This window comes from Convolutriloba macropyga, chromosome 8, assembly GCF_964194025.1.
Source record: "Convolutriloba macropyga chromosome 8, txConMacr16.3, whole genome shotgun sequence".
Taxonomy (NCBI): domain Eukaryota; kingdom Metazoa; phylum Xenacoelomorpha; order Acoela; family Convolutidae; genus Convolutriloba; species Convolutriloba macropyga.
Window position 1 is genome coordinate 6,168,241 of NC_134475.1, and position 11,656 is coordinate 6,179,896.

At 35.8% G+C, this 11,656-nt stretch overlaps 1 protein-coding gene across 1 annotated transcript in view; it reads right to left on the reverse strand.

The window, feature by feature from the left end:
* Nucleotides 1–8,055, reverse strand: part of LOC142344414 (serine/threonine-protein kinase N2-like) — a 71,668-nt gene extending 63,613 nt beyond the window's left edge. The window contains exons 1-3 of the mRNA XM_075396033.1: nt 7,987–8,055; nt 7,763–7,915; nt 6,612–6,735 (exon numbers count right to left, since the gene is read on the reverse strand). Of these exons, the coding sequence (XP_075252148.1) occupies nt 6,612–6,735; nt 7,763–7,915; nt 7,987–8,022 (313 nt within the window). The 5' untranslated portion in view covers nt 8,023–8,055. The remainder of the gene's footprint in view (nt 1–6,611; nt 6,736–7,762; nt 7,916–7,986) is intronic.
* Between the last annotated feature and the right edge of the window lie 3,601 nt (nt 8,056–11,656).

The following is an 11,656-nucleotide window of genomic DNA, read 5'->3' on the forward strand; positions in this document are numbered from 1 at the left end:
TGGAAAAGACCTTTATCAACTTTAGTCAGCGTCAATTTCAGACAGTTCCAACAAAAATTTCAAAAAACACGAAAAATTTGCAACATTTTGGGCTCAAAAACTCCTAAAAACGACCTTTTAACATTAAACTACGGCCTTCCCGGTATCTTCATCACACTAAGCACTTAAGGGACTACTAAACGCGGCTAAAGACCTCTAAGGAAACTTAATGCCCGCTCGGCGCTACCTCTCTCTCTCTCATTTTTTAGAAAGTCGAATGGGTCAGGCGAAAAATCGCATAAAAAAGACCAACAGGACTAATATAATTTCTAAAAACTTCGTTTGAGAGCAATTAAAAACAAATGTGGAGAAAAGCAAGGAAAATAAAAAAAAGCAAAGAAAGTTTTGAAAGTTTTAATTTCTCTGTGTGCTTGGAAAGAACACAATTGTTCATTTCAGCGATATTGTCCACAAGTAGCGATGTCTTAACATTATTGACGGACGGAAATTGTTGTAATATTCCTATTCTGTTAGTTCCTCACCTAACGACAGATGACAAACTAAACAAAACATAAACGACTAACGCTGGACGAATTGCTCTGAAGCGAACGGTTGGCTTCGTCAGCAGCTAGCCACGTTTTAGTGAGGCTAGCTTTCAATTAATTTAAGGGGCGTAAAGTGAGTGCAGCGGGGGTGCATAAGTGAATTGGCGGGACTCATGTGCGGGCGATGGGTGGGAGGGATGTGGGATCAATTTCCAAGAACAGCCCTTCACAACATAAGTATAAGTCTCCAAAAAAAATTATATGTTAATCGCATACTTGAAAACCAGTAACTGAACGGCTCTTAGAGAACTTATTGCAAACTGGGCGCTACCTCTTTCCGTTTCTGAAGACGAAAGTCAAATACGTCAGACGAAAAAACAACCCAGCGAAAAATGCCTAAGAGACAAAAGGATAAAACATATTTGCCAAATTGCTTTGGAGAGCAATTAACAATGATTTCCTAAAAGTGCCTGCAAAGTCAATTTTGATTTTAAAAAATTTCTATTATAACACATTGTTAATGAAGATCGGAGTTTGACATTACGCGACATAACAGCAGCTGAAGCGCGGTATCAACAAAAAGAAAGAGATAGAGTGAGAAAACGTGAACGAGACAGAGACGAAAAGATACCTAACTAACAGAAAGAGATGATTATTTTCCATGATGGGATTCGACTCTGTAAGTTCCAGTTTTCTAGCCTTGTTAGTTATTAAATCAAATAAAAACCTGAAAAGTGCAATTTTTAAAAAAATAATTTTCCAGATTTCGCAGTGACAAAAAAATCAAAGCCATTTTGTCTTCCGAGTTCAGTCATGTAGCCCTTCTTTTGTTGGCCAGTAATGATCGTTAAGCTCAGGAAAGGACAAAAATATTCAAAAAACCTTGAAAACAATTGCAAATTTTAACAAAATCTTGCTATCATTCGAGATAATAATATCTTTAGAACACTTTCATTGTCTCAAGAAACTACCCAGTATATAGAAAAAAACTAAGGCAAAATTAAAAAAGGTTTTCAACTTCGCAGTAAAAAAAGTTCAAAACCATTTTTTGTCCCGAAAATTCTGTCAAGTAACTTATCTCCGAGACTTGAAAAGTTTCATTGGCCAGTAATGCCTTTTAAACTCAGAAAAGGACAAAAAACCTTTAAAAATTTTGGAAACAATATCAAAGTTCAACAAAATCTTGCTAAAATTCAAGTTTTTAATATCTTAAGAACCATTTCATTGTCTCAAGAGACTATCCAGTAACCCTGTTTCAAGCCTGAAAAACTTTCACCGGCTCATAAATATCCATACTCATGTAGTCCTTCTTTTGTTGGCCAGTAATGATCGTTAAGCTCAGGAAAAGACAAAAATATTCAAAAAAAATTGAAAACAATTGCAAATTTTAAACTTTCAAAACTCTTGAAAAAATTGTGATAATTAGTGTAAATTTGATGTTTTTGTTTGAATTGCCAAAATATATAGCTCTTAAAACGGTTTAAAAAAGTATTAATGTCTTGGAAAAGACCTTTATCAACTTTAGTCAGCGTCAATTTCAGACAGTTCCAACAAAAATTTCAAAAAACACGAAAAATTTGCAACATTTTGGGCTCAAAAACTCAAAAACATTAAACTACGGCCTTCCCGGTATCTTCATCACACTAAGCACTTAAGGGACTACTAAACGCGGCTAAAGACCTCTAAGGAAACTTAATGCCCGCTCGGCGCTACCTCTCTCTCTCTCATTTTTTAGAAAGTCGAATGGGTCAGGCGAAAAATCGCATAAAAAAGACCAACAGGACTAATATAATTTCTAAAAACTTCGTTTGAGAGCAATTAAAAACAAATGTGGAGAAAAGCAAGGAAAATAAAAAAAAGCAAAGAAAGTTTTGAAAGTTTTAATTTCTCTGTGTGCTTGGAAAGAACACAATTGTTCATTTCAGCGATATTGTCCACAAGTAGCGATGTCTTAACATTATTGACGGACGGAAATTGTTGTAATATTCCTATTCTGTTAGTTCCTCACCTAACGACAGATGACAAACTAAACAAAACATAAACGACTAACGTTGGACGAATTGCTCTGAAGCGAACGGTTGGCTTCGTCAGCAGCTAGCCACGTTTTAGTGAGGCTAGCTTTCAATTAATTTAAGGGGCGTAAAGTGAGTGCAGCGGGGGTGCATAAGTGAATTGGCGGGACTCATGTGCGGGCGATGGGTGGGAGGGATGTGGGATCAATTTCCAAGAACAGCCCTTCACAACATAAGTATAAGTCTCCAAAAAAAATTATATGTTAATCGCATACTTGAAAACCAGTAACTGAACGGCTCTTAGAGAACTTATTGCAAACTGGGCGCTACCTCTTTCCGTTTCTGAAGACGAAAGTCAAATACGTCAGACGAAAAAACAACCCAGCGAAAAATGCCTAAGAGACAAAAGGATAAAACATATTTGCCAAATTGCTTTGGAGAGCAATTAACAATGATTTCCCAAAAAGTGCCTGCAAAGTCAATTTTGATTTTAAAAAAATTCTATTATAACACATTGTTAATGAAGATCGGAGTTTGACATTACGCGACATAACAGCAGCTGAAGCGCGGTATCAACAAAAAGAAAGAGATAGAGTGAGAAAACGTGAACGAGACAGAGACGAAAAGATACCTAACTAACAGAAAGAGATGATTATTTTCCATGATGGGATTCGACTCTGTAAGTTCCAGTTTTCTAGCCTTGTTAGTTATTAAATCAAATAAAAACCTGAAAAGTGCAATTTTTAAAAAAAAAATAATTTTCCAGATTTCGCAGTGACAAAATAATCAAAGCCATTTTGTCTTCCGAGTTCAGTCATGTAGCCCTTCTTTTGTTGGCCAGTAATGATCGTTAAGCTCAGGAAAGGACAAAAATATTCGAAAAACTTTGAAAACAATTGCAAATTTTAACAAAATCTTGCTATCATTCGAGATAATAATATCTTTAGAACCATTTCATTGTCTCAAGAAACTACCCAGTATATAGAAAAAAACTAAGGCAAAATTAAAAAAGGTTTTCAACTTCGCAGTAAAAAAAGTTCAAAACCATTTTTTGTCCCGAAAATTCTGTCAAGTAACTTATCTCCGAGACTTGAAAAGTTTCATTGGCCAGTAATGCCTTTTAAACTCAGAAAAGGACAAAAAACCTTTAAAAATTTTGGAAACAATATCAAAGTTCAACAAAATCTTGCTAAAATTCAAGTTTTTAATATCTTAAGAACCATTTCATTGTCTCAAGAGACTATCCAGTAACCCTGTTTCAAGCCTGAAAAACTTTCACTGGCTCATAAAGATCCATACACTTCGAACATAAAAAAATTCCGAAAATTTGATAATAACTTTAACTTTTATCCAAAAATTCCTACATTTGTAGTCATAAAAAATATTGATCACTATCCCATTAATTCTAAAAACTATGCAGCAGTTTGTTATAAAACCTTGGAGAGGTCCCAGCACCCCTGGTGCCGGAAAAAAAAACATGAAAAAAATGCAAATATTTTAAAAAATTGCTGAAATTCGCGATATTAAATCTTGAAAAACACTCCCTTAAATCTATAATTATGCAGTAACATACCATTAAATTCATGAGGAAGTTCCGTGGCTCTTGAGGCTAGAAGAACTTGAAAATTGACAAGTCATTTCAAAAAACTTAAAACTGCAAGTGCTATTTTAAAAAAAATGCTAACAATTGTGATATTGAAAAATTGAAAATTACCCATGACCAAAGAAAATTTTTCAGTAACTTATTACCAAAGCTTAATGGCGGTTTTATGACCCTTGAGGCTCAAAAAACCTGAAGAATGACTATATGTCAAAATGAAAAAAAGGCAAAAACTGTCAAAAAAATGTTAAAATTCGTGATAAAAAAAACTTGCAAGACATTCCATTGCGTCTAGAATTTAAACATTAACCTAATTAAAAATCTTAGAGGAGGTTCCTTGGCTCTTGAGGCTGAAAAATCTAAAAAAACGACAAAATTTTTTAAAAAACTTGAAAAAAGCAAGTTTTATCAAAAAAAAATTCTAAAATTTGACATTAAAAAGCTGAAGAACAATTCCATGGTCAATAAAAATTTGTCAGTAACCTATTATCAAACCCCTTAGGAGGTTTTCTGTTATGTTAAATTCGTTATGTTAAAACGTTGAAATCATTCCACTACCGCTAGAAACTATGCAGTGCCCTATTATTAAAACCTATAGGAGATTCCTTGACACCTAGGGCTGATAAAAATCAAAAAACGTCTTAAGTTCTCACAAAGCTTGAAATAAATTGCAAAAAAATTGGGGCGTGGGGGGAACAGCGCGCGGGGGTGAGTGGAGCAAAATTGGGGGGTCAACAGTGGAGGGGTCTTTCAACCTCTAAGAACCGCCCTTCACACCATAAGTATAGGTCTCCAAAACAGTTCGAACAAAAACAAAGCTGGACGGCTCTAAGAGCACTTAATAACCCCTGGGCGCTACCTGTTTATCCCGTTTTTGAGGACGAAAAGTCAAAAGCGTCAGACGAAAAATCTGTCAAGCGAAAAATCTCATAATAAAAGACCGACAGGACTAATATAATTGCTACAAACTTCGTTTGAGAGCAATTAAAAATTAAAAAAATATTCTTTTATTTACTTAAAATTGTACAATCAAATATTCAAATATCAACTTCCACTATCAAGATTCAAACAAGAGGTCAAGTAAAACAGGAGTTCCGAATATATTTTTCAAGTCAGGAAAAAATGGCAGAGAAATACAGACCAGGTCATAATTTGACTTATTTTAATCTATTTTCTCACACAAAAACAACTTGAATAAGAACCGAATAGACATCAAAACTAGTGGCAAGACACACCGTAAACAACAGACACTAATAATATATGGAGTTGAAAAAACTAAAAAAAAAGAAACAGGTGGAAATTGCCTAACGTGAACAACAAAAGCTGCTGGCTTCTAGAAAATTTTTCACGCCTAATTTTCTCGCTCCCTAAAATTTCCGCATAACCAGAAAACCTCTTCTTCTCTTCTCTTCTCTTCAATTTTGTTCAGCAGTTTTACCTGAACACGAAGCTTTTACGTGCGGCATTGACTTTTACATCCTTTTTTAAATAAACAAAAAATTATCGTTAAAAGAAGACGTTCCACTAATACTCCTTTTCGAGTTGTAAAAAAGTACAGAGCACCAACACAATCCAGACTCTTTGGATTGTAAAAAAAAGGAGAGTGCCTTAAGGCCCAAAACCTCACACCACACCAGATACAAATTATATTTAGTTGACACGAAAATTACTGGGTTCCAGCAATTACAGGACCTGTAACCTGTAATGTATTTTAAGGAAAAACCCATTTTTTAAAAAAAGTCTTGCATTCATAAAGAAGACTATCATGAATCTCTTCATGAGACAATCTGATTAGGTTTTAATTTGCAGTATACATCATTATATGCAGAGTAATTGGTAGTCTTTAGTATTTCGGGACACTCGGTTGAAAATAGTTGATTGTTTGAGTTTAATCTTGGAGCAAAAAAGAACGTCTTTTTTATCTTACAGCAACATTTAAATAACGTGTTTAAATAACAGGATAATTCTGCAAAAAATAACAGGACAACTGGAAGAAGTGGCTTGCTTAGACATTGAAACAAAATAACAACGAGGAACAAACTAAAAGAGTTATTTTAAGATGTATATAGTATATCGATTACAGATGTTTATATTCTACCCCAGAAGAGGGTACTCTACGAGTACCCTCTTCTCGTGTCGAGCTCTGTGCAAGTGAACATTACCGATCAATCTTGTCGTACCCTGGCTCTTTCACGCCTGCACCCCCAACAGCACTCTATTAGCTCTATGCATGAGTAGTAATTTTAAACAAAACAATTTAAACACGCTGGCAGAAAAACTTACGTAAACGCAAACAAAACAATTGAGATTATTTAACGAAAAGGTGAGTTTAACAAAAGTGTAAAAGATTTGCTAAAAATTTGCTTGTAATGTGTAATTGACCAATTAACGTTCAACTGACTGGTTCGCGGTCACTTTGTGTTGTTAAAACTGTCGCATGATTACTGTACTAAATACGCTCACACAAGAACATACCATCAGATGCGAAAATTTTGTCATTGATGACGGTGAGCTGTCGCAACATTTCCTCCGCCCTCAATCTTGAGTCACGCAGCGAATCGTCTGTTACTTGATTTCGGTTGCCGTACTGTGCGTACGCCTGAAAACAAATCAAAAGGCTTCCATAAGCTTGGAAGAATTCTAGCTATATCTTTAGAATGTAAAAACAAAGAACACTCATGTTTTCCCTATGAAATGAAAATTCTACCACAATTCGTTCGCGGGGAAATTGCAATCAACTGATCTTAAGAGTATAGTGTTTTGCAGTTTGAGCGGTATCATTAAAATCAAGTTTTTTTAGACATTCTAAAAACGTATTTTTAAATTTTCGACTTTGTCAACGGAAGATTACTCAATTTTGCACAAAATTTAGAAAAGAAACTTTGTCCGCGTTTAGGCCAAACACCCGAACAAACTTAACCTGAACACAAAACATAGCCGGTATACTATGGTAATGAACCAAAAACTTAGTGACTTAAAAGTTTTGCCAATCCTAAACTAGCAATAAACCCCCACTAAAACACGCATAATACAGATTCTTAAAATCCACTTTCGACCTGAAAACAAAAGATTTCATTATAGCACAGAGAGGTGGTTAAGAATAAAACTCGATTTTAGTATGAACATAAAAACTTGATTTACTTATAAAGAAATGTCCGCATTATATCACCACTAGAGCCGGACTTTTCATTCAATCAATTTATGCCTTTTCAACGGTCGCCTGTTTAATTTCAATTAAACACTCTACTAGAAATTATTGATGCCAATTTTTCTGTTAAAATATTTCCGTAATAAACCATATTGAACTCAACCAACCAAACAAGTTGCATCTGATCATTTTAACATTCTGATCACTGTAAATCTGCAAACATTTTATTTTTAATATTTTCCTTCAATAGTTTAATATTGTAGAAAGCTTAGTTGCGAAGCAGTAGTTCGTATACACGAATAAGTTATGGTGCAAAAATCTTGTATTAATAGCTGTTTTCAACAGCTAAGAAGAGGTCGCGTTGCAACCAAGGTGAGATAAATGCGGATACTATAAGTAATGTTTCTCTATTTTTCGAATTTGGTATTAATTTTGCGAGCTCATTCTTATCATATTCAATAATCTAATATTCACTCACGCCTTCCATCCTTTGGTACGCCTGTTGTATCTTGAGCTCCTTGTACCATTCATTTGTCAATTCTGTTTTCCATTCTTTTAACTTTTTCAGGCTAACAGGGTCGCTCAGATCTAGCCTTGTTGGATCTGTTAAAAATTCGTTCCTGCTCAAGTCCTGAAAACAATTCGAAACATTGGAGCAATCTATACTTTCCATTACTCATAGAAATCGATGGCTCATCGTACCTTCATTGAAAGACTCTGACCAACAAGCAGACTCATTGCATAGCCATCTGAATTATTTCCAAACTATCAGCAAATTATGTTATGGCAACATAAGCACACTATATTTTGTAGCAGAGAATAATAATTATTATTATTATTATTGGTTTAAGCACCGTTTAATTAGTTTCTTTCTCCTGTTGCAAGTCATTGTCACATTAAAATTTCATCGTCATTAAACATATCGACTTAACAACGAAAGAAAACAGAAAAGCACGAATAACACAGCAATTTTGGAAATTCTTCGAAAAGTTCAACGAAGCTAATCTATGTACCTGGAGGATACTCTGCCAATGCACGAACTGTAACCAACATTCCAAACTTACTCACTAATGACATAAAGGGTGAAAACCCATAGTATATCCCTAAAGACTTCGCTACTACTACCACTACCAATTGACCTGCCAATGTTCACTGTATCGTTAATTGGATTTTCTTTAAAAGGCTGGAGGTATCTCCATAAAACAATAACATAGAATTTAGGGATAAGCCCCCAGTTCAAAATCTGTTTTTCAGATCTCAGTGGCTGTAGTTACAAAATATCCCCGAAACGTATTGGCCAAATCAACAGCCCTTGTCCAGAAATCACTCTCCTTCCGTTGTTTAGAGCCTACCAGCTGTGAAGATCATTATGTCACCAGTTAGAGTCAGTTTTTCATTGCATTCTTGTGTCCCTCGGCGAGGCCATTCAAAGTTTTAGAGTCCATTGAAAATAGCCTGCAAGATAAACTTATGTAATACTCGTACCAGAATAGACTTCAGGGCAAGCTCCCTAGTTGGTTTCCCCCTTTTGCAGTCCAAGTTTTAAGTTTGTTGTAGGTTTTCAAAGATGTTGCAGTTTCCACATCTGCATAAGTCTCCATGCGCAATCTTTTGCCTCGATATACTTCCTTTTGAAGAAGTTCACATAGATGCAGAGAAGTAATTGTCAATTAAAACTTAAATTGATTAACTAAAACGAACATTTTCGAACATTGCGTTCATCGTCAGGTTTAAAAATTAAATGAAATCATTTACAAAGTATATGAACTTGTCTTTGACTATAATTCTAAGAAATGAGTTAAAATAACAACGAATTTTCGAAATTATTTACAGTTAAAATCACATTTACAACATTTTATTGACACTTATTACACTAAAATCAATTCATTTTTTATTACGGATTTTATGAAAATCCCGGGTATAATGCTTTCTATTCCTGAAAAGGGATTTTTACTTTTATTCCTATCTGTTTTTATTTTTTACTTTTTGGGGTTGACAAAATTTCGAATTAACATATATCAGAATTTTTTGAATGTCAAAAGTCAAATTTGTATTTGAACTAGTACTTCAATGTCAATTCCCGCCCCCGATACTAATCGCGCGTATTTAATTGCGTTTTCAGCTTTTTGATGTAGATCGCTTCTATCGTCATTAGTTTTTCAACCCCGCGATATGCATCAAGAATCTCCCATTTTACGTTATGCGTTGTACCACAACATTCAACAAGGTGTTGTCCAACAGGGGAATCCTTCTTTTGATGCTCTGAAATTCTAGTGGTAACATGTCGGCTGGTTTGGCCATCATAGATGGAACTGCATCCGTTACATGTAACTTTATATACGACATGGGATTTCAGATTCTTAACAGAAGGTGATTTAAGGGTGGGCAGGCAAGTTCTTAGCTTTCTTGTTGTTAAAATAGATGTCAGTTAGAGTCCGTTTGTCGTGTTTTTCGTAAACGCTCGGACAGGCGCGGATAAGGCAGTTGTAGAGTCTCTTAGTTCGTGCGAAGAAGTCGGTTTTTTACAGCCTGGTTTTGGCTATTGGTAGCTCACCTCTTTCGAACTGTCTCGTAAAGTCATAGGCATTTTTTAGGGCGTTCTCGATTTCGATGTCAAATTTGTTCTGGAGCATCGATAGCAGCATTAGGACATCATGCATTTCAATGTAGAGCGGTAGGAGTCCGTTTGTAGTACCCTTGGTGGGGCCCGAGAATCCACCGAGTGGCCAGCGTTTGAACTCTTTCTAGTTTCTCTTTGTTTCCTTTGATTCGCATCCATGTCTAGGCGTAGGTTCTGATGGGCACTACGAAGCCGGTGTAGGCATGTAGTTTTGTGTAGATTGAGCAATTTTGCGAGAATTCGGTCGATCTGAAACAGGGCATTGATCGCTTTGATTGCCCGGCGGGTGCAGTAACAGGAGAGGTTACTGTTCACTATCACTTCTACGTCGCTTTAAATCATGACTGTGGTGAGAATTTTATTCATTCGGGTAGCTTGCAGATTGCTTCACAGACTGAGAAGTGTTGATTTCTAGATGTTTTGCAGCATTTGGTTTGAGTTTAGCCAGTCTTCAATACTGTACGCTACGCTGTCCAGCTGATTCTGCTACAGTATAATAACTTTGAAATCGTCAGCGTAGCCGTAATTGCTGCCCTCATCTAATGATTTAGGGAGTTCGTTAATGAAAAGCAAGAACAATAGGGAGCCCAGGATGGACCACTGTGGGACACCACTTGTTACTGTTTTCAGTTATGATCTGCTGTCATCGATGCGAACATATTGCTGTCTGTTTGGAATCTGAATTGTCTTGATGTGGTTATAGATGGCGTCAAAGATAGCCTTTTCGAGCACTTTCGAACAACAACAGAGTAATTACATAGGTTTGTAGCAGCTTACTTCTGCTTTGCTTTACTCTTTGAAGATCGGCAGTACCTGGCGGGTCTTCCAGGTGTCAGGGAAAGTACCTACATTCAGGCATATTCAGAAGAGTAAGGTGAGCAATACACTGAGCCTTTCATGGCATGACTTACGTATGAGATTTCAATTTCTGTCGTGTCTCATCGATTTGTTTACCTCTAATTATAAAAAATATCTTTTCACCCCTTGATGTGGTGGTTATACCAAGTTATTGAGGTTCCCTTTTATTGGGATTTTCTCAAAACCGGCCCGAGTTCTCCTATTCAGCATCAGATGAAGAAATTCAGTTCTGAGAAAAATTCAGAAAATGGCTCATTTCTCTTGACATTTCCATAGAATTTGACCAAATTGATCTTGAAATACGATTGCGTAAGATCAAATGTTTTGCAATAGACGGCAAGCTGCTCACGATTTTCAAGACTAACCTGAGCAACAGACTCCAAAACGTGACAATTTGATATCTAAAATCGAAGAGTCCGCCGTTCACCTCGGTTGTACCTAAGGGCTCAAAACTTGGGAAACTAGTTTCTCCTATTTTCACTAATGACTTAACTGAAACGGTTTTAACTTCAAAATGGTTCTTTTTAGCTGAGGATTTAAAATTACTGTGTAAATAATATCTTGGGAACGCACACGGAATCAATCAAGATCTAGATTCAATATTGCATTGTAGTTAAGAAAATAATATCAGCTTCATTTTATCGCAACGCCGGTACATAAATTGTAAAATGTACATCAAGTGGAGACTAAAACCAGTGTTGGGTGAGTGGTCACTGGATCAATCGAGAAATGTCTAGGACCTTGGAATCACTCTGAAAGACAGCCTCACTTGTAAGGAACAAGTTGAATTGCGAACTCGTTAGGCCAATAAATTCTTTTACCAAAACATAAGAAACATATCATGTGTCCAGACGATTACCACAAAACTAAATCTATATAAAAGTAACCTTAATC